We start from the raw sequence: 15,764 nt of genomic DNA on the forward strand, positions 1-15,764 counted from the left end.
CTGCTAGACTTTTGACAAGAACAAGAAAGTTTGATCACATTACACCTGTACTGTATATACCTTTATATACATATATACATACATATATACCTATACTGTATATACCTTTATATACATATATACATACATATATACCTGTACTGTATATACCTTTATATACATACATACATACATATATACCTGTACTGGCTCACCTGCACTGGCTTCCTGTGCACTTAAGATGTGACTTTAAGGTTTTACTACTTACGTATAAAATACTACACGGTCTAGCTCCATCCTATCTTGCCGATTGTATTGTACCATATGTCCCGGCAAGAAATCTGCCTTCAAAAGACTCCGGCTTATTAGTGATTCCTAGAGCCCAAAAAAAGTCTGCGGGCTATAGAGCGTTTTCAGTTCGGGCTCCAGTACTCTGGAATGCCCTCCCGGTAACAGTTCGAGATGCTACCTCAGTAGAAGCATTTAAGTCTCACCTTAAAACTCATCTGTATACTCTAGCCTTTAAATAGACCTTTTTAGACCAGTTGATCTGCCGCTTTTCTTTCTCCTATGTCCCCCCCTCCCTTGTGGAGGGGGTCCGGTCCGATGACCATGGATGAAGTACTGGCTGTCCAGAGTCGAGACCCAGGATGGACCGCTCGCCTGTATCGGTCGGGGACATCTCTACGCTGCTGATCTGCTTCCGCTTGAGATGGTTTCCTGTGGATGGGACTCTCGCTGGTGTCTTGGATCCGCTTGAACTGAACTCTCGCGGCTGTGTTGGAGCCACTATGGATTGAACTTTCACAGTATCATGTTAGACCCGCTCGACATCCGTTGCTTTCGGTCCCCTAGAGGGGGGGGGTTGCCCACATCTGAGGTCCTCTCCAAGGTTTCTCATAGTCAGCATTCTCCCTGCCCACTGGGTGTGAGTTTTCCTTGCCCTTTTGTGGGTTCTTCCGAGGATGTTGTAGTCGTAATGATTTGTGCAGTCCTTTGAGACATTTGGGGCTATATAAATAAACATTGATTGATCATTTGTTGAAGACCTAATGAACGTCTTTGGATTACTGGGGATATTTTTGATTATTTGTTTTTATTTAGAGTAGTTTACATGTAAAAAATAAAATGAAACAAGTTTCAATAAAAACACTTTAATAAACGAATAGCAAAGAAAATAACCTTTAAAACACAGCCTAAATCCTTTATTATAACCACCATCAATTGAAATGGAGAAGAGTGAAACAGAACTATTCAGTACTTGGTACCCACGTGGGAGGAGCCAGTGGAGCTGGCTGGGGCAGGTGGGCGGGGCTAACAGGTGTGCCAGTACAGACTTACTGCAGGTAAGAACACAGGAGAGTAAGGGGATGACAGAAATAGATGGACACACTGATCTCTACCGGCTGGACCAACTGTTGCTCCCCTCGTGCGTCACTCACGACTCGCTCGCATTGTGTTCTTCAAAAGGCAACCAAATGTTGTCCCGAGCAAAAGTCATCAGTCAACATAAAATAAAATGAAAATTACAAAAAAAAAAAAGGAGCAAAATAAAAAAACAGAACAAAAAAAAATACCCATCTCTTTAATAGTCTTTGGCTCAAAGTCTTCCGTCTTAAGAGTTCAAATAAAGTGGAGCTGGAGAAGCGGTGAAATATTAGTATTGCACAAGTTTTAGCCGGCGAGCGTTTTCACGAGGCTTCATCAGACACACGAAAGGGAGCAACCTCGGCTTGAGCCGTGCTCGGATGAACACACAAACGTACATGACCGTTACATTTCGCATGACATGTTTAGTAAAAAATAGAATAGCTGGTTTAATAATGTCACATCATACACAACAAATACACCGAAAGATTTTGAATGTGTAAGAGAGTTGAATAAAAGTCCATTTTTCCCCCCCCACCCAAAATTGATATAAAATAAAAACAGGGATTGAAGAAAAAAAAACAAATCATGCAATAAAAAGAAATAATATTCATGTTGATTGTAGTATTATAGCTGTAACGTGGCACAAAAGTATTGTACAGTGGGAAAAAAAAAAAAAAAAAAAAAAGTTCTTGTTGTATCAGCCGTGTGCCAGCAAGAACATTGAGTTTGCGACTACAAACTGGCTTGACGTCTACATCCAGACTCCCATTTTTCTGTGTGAATTTGCATTAAAAGGACAAACCTCTTTGTTTGAACGGCATCTACAAAAAAATGAAGCGCTCCCTAAATTCAGGGTTTGTACATACCTAAAAAAAAAAAATGCATATTTACATCGTATGTTAAATCAGCGCTACACTGCTCAGTGACAAAAAAAAGAAAAAAGAAAAATCTGGACCTCGAAATAACAATGTAACTGAAACCACGGGTTAATTTTTCACATTTTAAGAAGTTGTACTGCTGTGTGAAAATCACGGCACAGTGGGATGACGTCACTAGTTTGGGGACATTAACGTACCACAGGAGTGCTCCTGCAAACATAAAAAGATAGTATTTTTTTTTTTGTTTTTTTAATTCTTAATATGCACAGTAAGGAAGGGATTCATATGACCCCATTCTTGGGTGGATCGACCATGCAGTCTGCTGAAAACGATGGAAAGCGCCACTCGACATAACTGACGCTGTGAGCGAAGTCGTAATTTTAAGATATTCGACACTCTAAAGCAGGGGTCGGGAACCTTTTTGGCTGAGAGAGCCATGGAAGCCAAATATTTAAAAATGTATTTCCGTGAGAGCCGTATAATATTTTTTTAACACTGAATACAACTAAATGTGCATTTTTATGTAAAACCAACATTAGGGTATAACATGTGTTATTCTTTTTAATAACATTTTTATCCTGAATCTAACTAATAATGAATAAAATACTTCTTACCATTCTTGACTTCTTGAACAGGTGCGGTAGAAAACGGACGGATGGATAAAAATGCATGAGAATTTTTTATATTTTAAACGTTATTTTTAACACTGATTACCAGGGGGAATTATTCATTATTTTGGGTGTTAAGCAATGTCATCTAAGATTAAACTGAGAGCCTATGGCTCTAGAGCCATAGGTTCCCTACCCCTGCTCTAAAGAGTAGAGTGCAAACCCTCCCCCCAATTTGTCACGTTTCATGTGTCTGGTAAACCCCAACAAATGGGGCCATATGAACATCCTCCCACTGTAGACCATTTATAGAAAAGCGGTAAAAAGTCATTTAGCTGCAAAGACGAAGGGGGAGAATAGAACCAAATGGAAAAAAAAAGAAGTTGCGATTGACTATTTATAAACCAATTCAAACATACTAAAACAAATGAATGCATTACTATTAATTTATGTTGTAAAAGCTCAAGGATATCATATTCACATTGTCAGCAGATTGTCTCGTCGGGGAAACAACAACCAGGAGCAGTAACTAGATCTTCTCTTAAAGCCACAAACGTTTTTCACTTCGCAAATTCTCAGGGCTTGTCTTGTCTCCTCCGAATCAGAACTAAATATTTGCCTGGCAGTGTTTCAAAGTGGCCTCCAACGCCACACCGTCAGCCCTCTGCTCACTTTCACAAACCATCCTTGTCCCGCTGCACATGTCACATCCCTTTTAGAAGTCATCCCGACCATCTCCCTGAAGGGTTTGTCAAGTCCGGATAAAAGTGTAGAATCAGATAAAATACAGATTAAAAAGTGGCCACTAGAGGGGGCACCTTTGTGGGTACTATTAGTACAGAAAACAATGACCGGGTAAAAAAACATTTGCACATTAACTTTTTTTTTTTAGCCGATGATTAAAAATAACGGATATCCAAAAGGAGCTGATAATGAACATTTCTTACACGTACGAATAATGTCTCAGGCAATCCGATTAGAGCGAATGGGCGGTCCAGCGTGTCCAACTTGTTAAAAACGTGACGATCTACAATAACTTAAAAGGAATTGTCTGTGGCGTACAATTCAGTCATTTATTTTCTTTCTATGTACAGATTAAAAGGAAACTACTTCTATACACTTCTCCATGTAGATTTTGTGTCAGCTGACCACTTAGCTCTGGGCCATTACAACAATTGGGGGGCCGCGTGAAAAGCCAGACTTTGAAGTCCACTTAAGTGAGGAAAAACGCTCTCGACAGAAAAGCCAACACGATTGTTTAGTAACCGTCAAAACAGACTTCAATCTTGGAAGTAAAAATGCAGGGAAGCTAAGTGGCCAACAGAATCTCTCTTTATATTTTTTTTTAATAACTTTTTTTTTTTTAAGCATTACGTACATATACAAGTGTAGATAATATAAGTATATATGTTCATATATACATAATGACTATGTATATATACCAGTAATGCATTCATTATATATACTTGTTTTCTTCACAGATATGTGAAACAGGAGATAACGGTTAGAAATAAAAAGGTTAAAATGGAACAAAACGCAGAAAACAAACCTACTGATAGAAACTTTGCACTATTTTTTTTTTTTTTGAAGGATTTTCCTTTTTTTTTTTTTTTTTTTTTTTTTTGGTGTTTGTAGTATATTTTTAGATGTAAATGATAGGTGGTAGGGATGAGACTCATTTGAAGTAGGAATAATAGCCGTTGCTACCATCTGAACTTCCTATACTGAGCTCCTGCAGGAGCGAGAGCGGGTCGCTGTTCTTTTTGGCCTGCTCGGGGCGAATGGCTCGAGTTTTGGGCGGGGCACGCAGGGCACTGGCATAGGACATGGTGGGGGCTTTGTTTAAATTGGGGGCTGCTTGAACGGGCTCCGTGGCAGCCTGCTTGTTGTTGTTGTTGTTGGGCATGAGGGGAGGGAACTGTCCAGGGTTCTGAAGGGAGCTGAGCGGGTGTGGTTGTGGTTGTGGGTGTGGGTGTGGTTGTGGGTGTGGGTGTGGGTGTGGTTGCGGCGTTGCTGTGGATTCCGCCTTCACCTGCTCTTCGATCTGACGCAAGGCCTTGGAAGCTGGGGGGAAAAATGAAGAACAGAAACAATAAGACACTTGGAGCAACACCATTACCGTATTTTCCGGACTATAGCGTGCACGGGTAAATAAGACCTAAGCTAGAAGAAAAATATTTTTCCATACATGAGCCGCACAAGTTGCAAAATGAGATTTAACAGGTTTATTCATGTACTTTAATTGCTTCCAAACTGTGCCTGTAACACGGCAGTAAAACGGGGGATCAAACAAAACAGAAGCCATGGTCATGGACCCACGAGCCACAGCTAGCTCTCCGACCGGTTAAACTGATTCAATAACAGCACTATAACGTTTTGGTGAATTTACTGAGGAATTTTTGAAACAAACAATACAAAAACAATGCCATTTACAGTTAATAATACTAACACAGACACTTGTGAATGTGTTAGCATATTAGCTAATCACTGGCCATACAGCAATAGATGATATATGTCCATTACCTGACCGCTTCTATGTTGGCTACCTCTTTTTTTATCATTTTCTGCTGGATTTACTCTTTTTTTGCTGAAGCTGTTACGTATGCTGTAATATTATACATGGTCATTGGGATACACACACACATATATATGTACATATATATACATATATATATACACACACACACACACACACACACACACACACACACACACACACACACACACACATACATACATACATATATAGACATGCATATATACATACATGTGTATATATATACATACATACATACATGTATATATAGACATGCATATATACATACATACATACATGTGTATATATATATATATATATATATATAGACATGCATATATACATACATGTGTATATATATATATATATATATATATACACATACATAGTATAAATATACACATAAATACGTATAGTATATATACACATACATACATATTATATATATACATACATACATATATATATATATACATACATACATACATACATATATATACATACATACATATTATATATATATAAATACATAATAATATATATATATACATAAATAATTATATATATATATATATATACAATTATATATATATATATATATATATATAAACACACACACACACATATATAATATATACACACACACATACATACACATATATATATATACATATATATACACTGTATATATAATATGCAACTATTACATATGTTATATTGATACTAAGGTTCATTTTTAGTATACTTAATATACTAAAAATGTTCTTTCCGTCCTTTGTAACTGAACTACTGTGTGTAACAATTTCCCTTGTGGATCAATAAAGTAAATCTAAGTCTAAGTCTAAGACTAATGACGCTAGCTTGATTACATAATGACAGCGTGCGCAAATATGCATGAAAATGCTACTATTTCGTAAGAAATTATTGTTATACTGTATTTCCTTGAATGTAATATGCGCCTGCCTTGAATTACTACCGGGACAAACTCGCTCCCCAAATTTATTAGTGCATGCTTACTTTTACTGCCGGGTCAAATTCGTGACGTCACTGTCGTCTTTTTCAAAATGGCGGAAGAGTGTTTTTTTTCCTCTTACCATGTGTAAACCAGGGGTCTTGTTCCACAGCCATACAGATCACACTGATGGTTTTGATATTAAACAACTTTAACACTCTTACGAATATGCGCCACACTCTGTGAACCTACACCAAACATTTCGGGAGAACATCGGCTCTGTAACACATTATAAATGCAACATAACACTTACCCAGAATGCCATGCATCTATGACTCTTGGCTATATTATACACCCCTCTAGCACCAAACCCCGCCCCCCCCCTCTCAGTGCGTCGGTCGAGGTGGGCGGGGTTGGGCTCGCGTGTATAATATAGCCAAGAGTCATGGATACATGGCATTCTGGGTGATTCTCATGTTGCGTTTATAATGTGTTACAGACCCGATGTTCTCCAGAAATGTGTTTGGTGTGGGTTCACAGAGTGTGGAGCATAATAGTAAGAGTGTTAACGTTTTTTTATACCACAACCATCAGTAGAAAAGGGATAGCTGTTGACCAAGTATGCATTGCAATCTCGTATGAGAAGCAGCGAAATGCATGCGTCCGTTCGGCACGCAGATAGCATGGTGTAAAGGTGGGCGCGATGACATGTTGTAGAGCAGTGGTCCCAACCACCGGGCCACGGCCGTAGACATTTTTTTAATATATATATTTTTTTACCACACTTAATTTTTTAGTGCATGCCATTAGTAAGCGCAGGGGTGAGAAGAGGTTTTAAAATTATTAGCGCCTGCTTACTTTTACCGCATGCCTTGAATAAGAGAAGAGGTTTTAAATTAATTAGCGCCCCGGCGGCTATTCTAGGAAATACGGTAGTTATATTATAAAACATACAAACACTGCATGGAGGTAAAATGAACAATCCATAAGGGTAGAAACGCTACTGATGACTTTTAGACAAAATGGTACTTATACTTCCGGTTCAAGGCCCGAATTAGAAGGAAATATTGTAGACTTTCTATAATTAGCAGATTCGGCTAAAAGATGGCGCCATATCACAATCAATAACACACCTTTGTAGTAAGCCGTTCGTGAATAAAAATCCATAAATTAGTCACACCTTTGTATAAGAATCAGGGTTTAAAGCTTGGAGGAAAAGGTAGCGGCTTATAGACCGGAAAATACGTAACTCAAGACGACAACAATACTGTACTCCTCTGGCTTGTCCCTACCTAAAAGCTCTCGATGATGAGCGAGGGTCCCCCCTCCGTTACACGGAATGTTCTGGAACTGACCGGGACCACTGCCGTTACTGGGCCAGACCTCATGGGAGGGGTAACCATAGGGAGCATGCGGGTGCTGCGGCTGCATGTGCGGATGGGGGTGTTCCTGGGGCTGCTGGGACATGGCGTTGTGGGCATTGGCGGGGGAGGGGTCGTCTGGGTAGCTGGAGGAAATGCGACGTTGATAGAGGGGCCGACCCGGACCTCTGGGTTCATACTGTACACAAAGACAGAAGATAGAAAATGGAGACCCAGATGTAAAAGCAGGCAAAGGTAATATGCAGAGATCCAAACATAACAGCACAGTGGCACCACTGGGTGAGGTTAAAACATTTTGCATATAACGAATGTCTCAGAATCCTGCTCGGAAATCCCAGGTAAGTAGTGGCAGCAAGCTTTTTTGTGATTTAGAGATAAACATTTTTAACTTTACACTGAGAAAACTGATGTTTAAGTTTATATGTAGACTGCAGGGGTCCGAGAATGATCTTTTTATACAAACCAAAGACTATAAAAATGGGACCCATTACCTCCCTGCTTGGCACTCAGCATCAAGGGTTGGAATTGGCGGTTAAATCACCAAAATGATTCCAGAGCGTGGCCACCGCTGCTGCTCACTGCTCCCCTCACCTCACCTCCAAGGGGGTAATTTCACCAAACCTAGTGATACTTTAACTTTACTTTATTATCCAGATAACCAATCCTACGTGTAGTTCTGTTAGGTACCAATCGTATATATGGAAACACTGGTATCGGTGCCTCTTACAGAATGTGTAGAGCAGGGGTGCCCACACTTTTTCTGCAGGCGAGCTACTTTTCAATTGACCAACTCGAGGGGATCTACCTCATTTATATATATCATTTATATTTATTTATTTATTTATGAAAGAGACATTTTTGTAAACAAGTTAAATGTGTTTAATGATAATACAAGCATGTGTAACACATATAGATGTCTTTCTTTCACAAAGACAAGAATATAAGTTGGTGTATTACCTGATTCTGATGACTTGCATTGATTGGAATCAGACAGTAATGATGATAACGCCCACATTTTCAAATGGAGGAGAAAAAAAAGTTGTCCTTTCTGTACAATACCACATGAAAGTGGTTGCTTTTTGGCATCTAATTCATCCAGCTTCCATACACTTTACAAGAAAAACATTGGCGGCAAATTCCGTAGCTTGCTTGATTGACATTCACGGCACCCGAGGGTCTTGTGAGATGACGCTGGCTGCTGCCAGTTCATTATTATGAAAAAATGACAGAGAGGAAGGCGAGAAACACTTTTTATTTCAACAGACTTTCGCGCCGTCCCTTCCGTCAAAACTCTAAAGGCCGACTGCACATTTCCTATCTTCACAATAAAAGCCCTGCTTCATGCTGCCTGCGCTAACAAAATAAGAGTCTCGGAAAGCTGGCGTGCACAAGTGATGTGCACGCCAGCTTTCTGAGGGATCGCTTGTGCACGCCAGTTTTCCGAGACTCTGTATTTAGTTAGCGCAGGCAGTATGAAGCAGAGCTTTTATTGTGAAGATAGGAAATGTGCAGTCGGCCTTTAGAGTTTTGACGGAAGGTACGGCGTGAGAGTCTAAGTTGAACAACTTATTCGGGTGTTACCATTTAGAGCTCAATTGTACAGAATATGTACTGTACTGTGCAATCTACTAATAAAAGTCTCAATCAATCAATCAATGTTCTGCTAAACAGGCTAAAAAAAACAAAATTCTGTATCATAATTTGTCCTTAAGTAATCGTCGTTGGCTCTTGTGGGGTCTGCCATGAGTAGTGTTGTTGAAGAGAAAAGTACATTTTGTAATGCATTCTGCAACTGCAAACTTAATACGCCGCCGTATGCTTTATATAAGCAAAGAACGTAAATATGTTATTATGAATGTGTCTGTCACTACATTACATATGCACTTACATTGTGTATATAACACGTTAATGGAGGGTTTTGGATGTTTTTAGAGCGCTTTAAAGGCAGAAGGAAGCAACTCCAATTAGCTGCATTGTGAGCTGACTTTTGCTAGTGTCTATTTAAGAGTTCGAATGCATTAAAATATCAAAACGTGTGTTCTTGTCTCAAATAAGGATTGTGAATGATAGGCAAAATCCCTCAAAGTGTACAGTTCTCCTTTAAAACCGCCAAGTGAGACCTCTTTTTCACAATGGCAACATACTATTTTTGTGCCGCATGGCGGTAGTTTTATAACTAGCGTTGAAAAAGGGGTGGGAAGTTTCCGGTAAATGTCCGGAAATTTACCACGGGAAGTTAAGCTTGAGAAGTTTGGAAATTTTGACCATTTTTTGATTATTCAAAGTTGGACACCGTCCATCTTAGTCTGTAGAGTAAGATGAGAAGCTTGTAAAACACTAATGCAATGCCACACACCGATATAAATAGTCAGCTAAACAATTGGAGTAGTCTTTAAAAATATTTTACTGATGGACAAATGAATAGAAAAAGGCTAGATGAATACATGAACACTCAATCTGCATGCTAAATCCAACTATGACCTACATTCTTGTATGACAACAGAATGGCTAGCAGTACATTATTTGCTAGTTGAAGTTTACAGATCACAAAAAAGGTAAATCCGGATCGCTAAAGTTGTCAGCATAAATGAATGGGATTTAACATAGAGAAAATTAGCATCACGGCTAACGGAGAAATATTTTCGGTTCATTACAAGACTGTGGTGGTTCATAAACCTAGCTAGCTGCAGATATTGGCCCCAAAATCATTTAACAAGTACAGGAACAGCTAGCTGGATTGAGAGGAAGTCTGCTGGAGTAGTCTACAGTCATACAGTAACAAGCAATTACACCTCTATTAAACTTAAATACCATAGATCAAATATATTTACCCCAAAATGTACCTGACTGGATGAAGTCCCTGGGCTCAAATACTAGTGTGGCCTCAATAGCCCTGCTGTAGTGTGTAGCATGCTGGGAATTATCTGTGCATGTGATGGAAGAATGCTCTGCACATGTGATGGAGGAATGCACAGTGTAGGGTTGAAATTCAACTGAATTTGCATTAAATCAGGTTGTTTTAGCTAATAATCATGCTGCAAGAACTAGCATGTTGCGTTCAATGTTTATTCCCAAGGAAAGTTTCCGACTTTGAATATTCCTGCAACCCGAGTTATCACTCTCAGTCAAATGCAAGAAGAGAGTGAGATAAAAAGACAAGTTGCGTTGGAGATTCAAAATATGATTTAAAAACAACACGCTGAATAAAAGCGGGGGCTTCACGGTGGCAGAGGGGTTAGTGCGTCTGCCTCACAATACGAAGTTCCTGCAGTCCTGGGTTCAAATCCAGGCTCGGGATCTTTCTGTGTGGAGTTTGCATGTTCTCCCCGTGAATGCGTGGGTTCCCTCCGGGTACTCCGGCTTCCTCCCACTTCCAAAGACATGCACCTGGGGATAGGTAGATTGGCAACACTAAATGGGCCCTAGTGTGTGAATGTGAGTGTGAATGTTGTCTGTCTATCTGTGTTGGCCCTGCGATGAGGTGGCGACTTGTCCAGGGTGTACCCCGCCTTCCGCCCGATTGTAGCTGAGATAGGCGCCAGCGCCCCCCGCGACCCCAAAAGGGAATAAGCGGTAGAAAATGGATGGATGGATGAATAAAAGCACTTAATAATTGTGATCCGTCCATTTCTACCGCTTGTCCCGTTCAGGGTTGCTGGAGCCTATCTCAGCTGCATTCGGGCGGAAGGCAGGGATACACCCTGGACAAGTCGCCACCTCATCACAGGGCCAACATTCACACACTAGGGCCCATTTAGTGTTGCCAATCAACCTATCCCCAGGTGCATGTCTTTGGAAGTGGGAGGAAACCAGAGGGAACCCACGCAGTCGCGGGGATTGAACACAGGACCTTCGTATTGTGAGGCATATGCACTAACTTCTGTGCCACCGAGCTGCCCGATAATTTGACACTCCTAAATATATCATAATGACATCTGTTGTCACTAAAGTAAGAGTTGAGTACAGTAAATAGATGTCACACCCACCTCGTCTACACTGTGCAGAGCAGTGGTCGCGGATGATCTAGGGGACAGGGAGTGGTAGGACTCCTGGTCTTGACTTTGCTGAGGTTGTTGCTGCTGCTGCTGCTGCGTTTGTTGCTGCTGATGGTGGTGGTGCTGCTGCTGCTGCTGTTGTTGTTGTTGTTGTTGATGATGATGATGATGTTGGTGCTGCTGCTGCTGCTGGTGATGGTGAAGCTGCATCAAATGAACTTGCTCATGCCTGCTAGGTTGAGCAATGATGGGCAGTCCGTATGGAAGGCCATGTCCCTGGTTGCCTACAAGGTGATTCTGCTGAGGCGGGCTCACAGATGAACCTCCTGTCTGAGACCACTGGGCCTCCTGCAGAAGGTATTTGACCTGGGATGCAGGGGGGCTGGCAGGGTGGGCTTGTGTCTGATGTGGGTAGCAGCTGCTATTATAAAGGGGGTTTCCAACAGGTTGCTGCTGCAGAGCTGCGGCGTTGACAAGGTTGTTGTTCAGATGATCGCGGCTGCTTTCGTGCGAGTAAGGCCCAGATGGATACGGACCTGCGTGATTCGAAGCGGCAGCTAACGGAGACGAAGGGTCACCCGAGGGACGGGACTGGCGATACTGAAGGAGGCGAGATTGAGGAGGGGGTTGAATTTCACTTGCTTCAGGCGGCTCCTGCAAGGGGATCTCTCTCAGGAGGCCCGTGTATCTGGCAAATGAAAATGTGTTTAAAGGTGGCCTTCACAAGTAAAACGCTAAATAGCAAAAGCATTCATTTTAAATTGGACCGTCAAATTGGCACAGTGGTGAAAGCTAGCTTTTTGATTTACCTCAGCTGGCCAAGGTTAAACACCTTCATTCTAGGCAACAGTTTGAGACACTAATTCATGCCTTTATCACATCTCGGCTGGATTTCTGTAAATCTTTGTATTTTGGAATTAGTCAATCCTCCCTCTAGTGTCTGCAGCTGGCCCAAAATGCAGCTGCCCGGCTTTTAACCAACACAAGAAAAAGAGAGCATGTTACTCCTGTTTTAGCTTCCCTCCACTGGCTGCCTGTCTTTTAGAGTCCGTTTTAAAATCATCTTACTTGTTTTTAAATCCTTACGTGGTCTTGCCCCACCAGACCTCTCTGAGCTGCTCCACCTCTATGCCCCCACCCGGTCCCTCAGGTCAGCTGATCGGCTGGAGGTACCCAAATCAAAGCGCAAGCTTAAAGGGGACAGAGCCTTCTCTGTTGCAGGTCCCAAACTCTGGAATGATCTCCCTCTCCATGTGAGACAGGCCCCTTCTTTGGCTATTTTTAAGACCCTTCTTAACACCCATTTTTATTCACTGGCTTTTAACCCAGCATGAGACTTTAAACTTTTTAACTTTTACGTTTTTAACTTTTTAACCAACAAATTGTTCTTAGGGTAATTTGTATTTGCTTTTTCAGTGTGTATTTTACTTCTGTTTCAAATGTTATTTTTTAGTCTGTCCTTTGTAGGGATGTCCCGATCCAGGTTTTTGCACTTCCAATCCGATACCGATATTGTTTTTGCACTTCCAATCCGATGCCGATACTGGCCTATCCGAGCATGTATTAAAGTTTAGCGTTATTTAGCCTACTTAGTTGTCAGATTCATGTTAAAAAGGGTTTTAGTACTCTTGATAACAACTAGCCAGATGAATTAGGTGAGTTGGAATAATACACAATGGTTGGTATTCAATGATAAACACAAAATAGAAAAAATTATACCTGACAAACAGAGATGCCATCATTAAACAGTAAAAAAAAGTGAACAGTATAAAGTGCAAATAATACTTTAAACATTATTAAAAAAAGCAAAACACACAAACAACCTGAGTGGGATAAAGTGTCTATAACTCGGCATAAATACTTGCTCTTAAACAAGTGTAAATTTAATTTAAAAAAACAAAAAACTATCTTCACACTCCTTTCAATTGTTTGCCCCAGTCAGGGGAGGCAAACAATTGAAGTCCAAGCATAATGGGGAGATTCTTTCTAACAAAGACGAGCACTTCAAGATCCTCAGGTGTCAGCCTGTTCCTGTGTTCATTAATGATGAGTGCTAAAAAGCCTCTCACTCTCAAGTGTCATTAAAATGTCTTAAAACTTTACCAACACGCTTGAGTTTATTGTGGCATGTGTTGCACTCCACCTCTTCATCTTTTTCGTTTTGTAGGGTTAAATAATCCTACACAGCTGACATTTTTACCGTAACTTTTAATTCACACGGCCGTCTTAACGGTTGGAAAACAGACCTGTGGATGTGTTTAAGGTGTGCTGGAAAATGCGGAACGGAGCGTAGGGAGCAGCTGAAGAGTGGAATGTATTATTTAAACCGGTGCGTTGAAAAACACGGACTGGCGTTTTTTTCAAAAAACTGGATCTGGATCGGCATTTTCCCATGCCTTGCGGATACGCATTTTTTGGGCAAATATCGGCGGCCGATCTGATCCAAATATCGGATCAGGACAACTCTAGTCATTTGCCTCTATTTCTTTGTGGTGTACAGACCTTTTTTCTTCAACTATGCTTGTTTTTAAAGGGATTTATAAATAAAGTTGGTATGGTATGGTAATACACAATATTGATCAATCAGTCATTTTGACATCTTACAATTAGGCCACATTGTCTTACTGACCTGTTGAAAGGTGGTCCAGTGGACGCGGCAGAACCAGCTTCATCATCCACGTTGGCACTCAGACCCCAGTTGGCTGTGCGGAGCATCTGATGGGAAAAGCGAGCCATGCCAGGCTGGGCAAGGTGCGGGATTTGCTGGGGCATTGGGAAGGCAACGCCACCCTGCAGGAAAGGGCCTGCTGCTTCACTCCACTGCCCGAGCCTGGTGGCCTGCTGCTGCTGTTGGTTCAGGACCTCAAGAGCCAAGGGGCCCCGAAGGTCTAAATAGCCAAAAAGAACATTAGTTACAAAATGCAAATTTATGATAAACCTTAAACATTTGTGATGGTCAAAAATGCACATAAAATTTACAGAATGTATTAAATTAAACCTTAAACATAGCATTATTTCCACTAGAGTACATCAAATGGCACAATTAATGTCAAGGTTGACCATTAAAGTTGATAGAGTGCTGCACTGATTAATTCGACTCATATTCTGTTGCTTTGATTGATCGTTCAATGGATGGAACTCATACAAATTGGTAAAACCAGAAACTTTGAATACGCGGACGTAGTTTCTGCACAGCCGCTGCAATAGAGGACACATTAATTTTAATTAATGCATACACGTTAAAAGTGCAACTTCAATGTTTATTACTCCCATTTATTAGAAAAAAAAGGTTATGGTAAGCGGGAAATTGTTTATTTCAACTATTTACACTAAAATACACAAAGATATAAAATGGGTTTTATTCAAATCTTTTTATTTTTAATTTGCTGCAGCTGTTACATACACTGTAATAGTATACATGGTAGTTGGGATGTGTTATATATATTACATAAAAATATAATATAATAATATTGTGGAGGGGGGCGTGGTCGGCACGCTTTCTGCAGGAGCGGGGGTGTGGAACACAGCAATCGTTAGCGTGTGTCAGCAGTAGCCCCGTACGACATGTGACTGGGCTGGCAAGCTGATTCTAAGTATTGTAGACGGCGTCAAAGGCAGCACCTTCATAGGTACCCTTGTTTTTGTTAATCGAGGGAAATTCTGCAAATACTCGCGAGAATGGTTGATCTGACATTTGGTAGTCTGTCAGGATATTTGGGATGGTTGGCAAGTGTGATGCTGTCAAGCGGCATTCATAAAAAACTTGCGGGCCCCACTATCATTATAGTTTCATATTAAGGTGCGTGTCTGAGATCCCTGGTTTATACATAGCACAAAGTTAAAAAAAACTCTGTATGCAGTGTTATTTCATTTTAAATTTCTTAAGAGTTTTGTGGCTCCCATTGTTTTCTTTATTTTGTGAAACGGGTCAAAATGGTGGTAAAAGTTGCCGACCCCTGACTTATGGACTTACATGGACTGCTGGCATGACAGACCGTTGCTCATTCATCAATCAAATCACATTTATATTCACTTGTCTTTATCACGCACTTGAATTTATTGT

General features: G+C 40.7%; 1 protein-coding gene across 3 annotated transcripts in view; it reads right to left on the reverse strand.

The window, feature by feature from the left end:
• Positions 1-1,117: 1,117 nt before the first annotated feature.
• Positions 1,118-15,764, reverse strand: part of helz (helicase with zinc finger) — a 143,022-nt gene continuing 128,375 nt past the window's right edge. For 2 of the 3 annotated variants that reach the window (XM_061880349.1, XM_061880350.1), the window contains exons 30-33: positions 14,331-14,589; positions 11,693-12,389; positions 7,617-7,884; positions 1,118-4,900 (exon numbers count right to left, since the gene is read on the reverse strand). In XM_061880349.1, coding sequence (XP_061736333.1) covers positions 4,512-4,900; positions 7,617-7,884; positions 11,693-12,389; positions 14,331-14,589 — 1,613 coding nt within the window. In that variant the 3' untranslated portion in view covers positions 1,118-4,511. The remainder of the gene's footprint in view (positions 4,901-7,616; positions 7,885-11,692; positions 12,390-14,330; positions 14,590-15,764) is intronic. The other variant, XM_061880351.1, reaches the window with a different exon arrangement.

This window comes from Nerophis ophidion, linkage group LG20, assembly GCF_033978795.1.
Source record: "Nerophis ophidion isolate RoL-2023_Sa linkage group LG20, RoL_Noph_v1.0, whole genome shotgun sequence".
Classification (NCBI taxonomy): domain Eukaryota; kingdom Metazoa; phylum Chordata; class Actinopteri; order Syngnathiformes; family Syngnathidae; genus Nerophis; species Nerophis ophidion.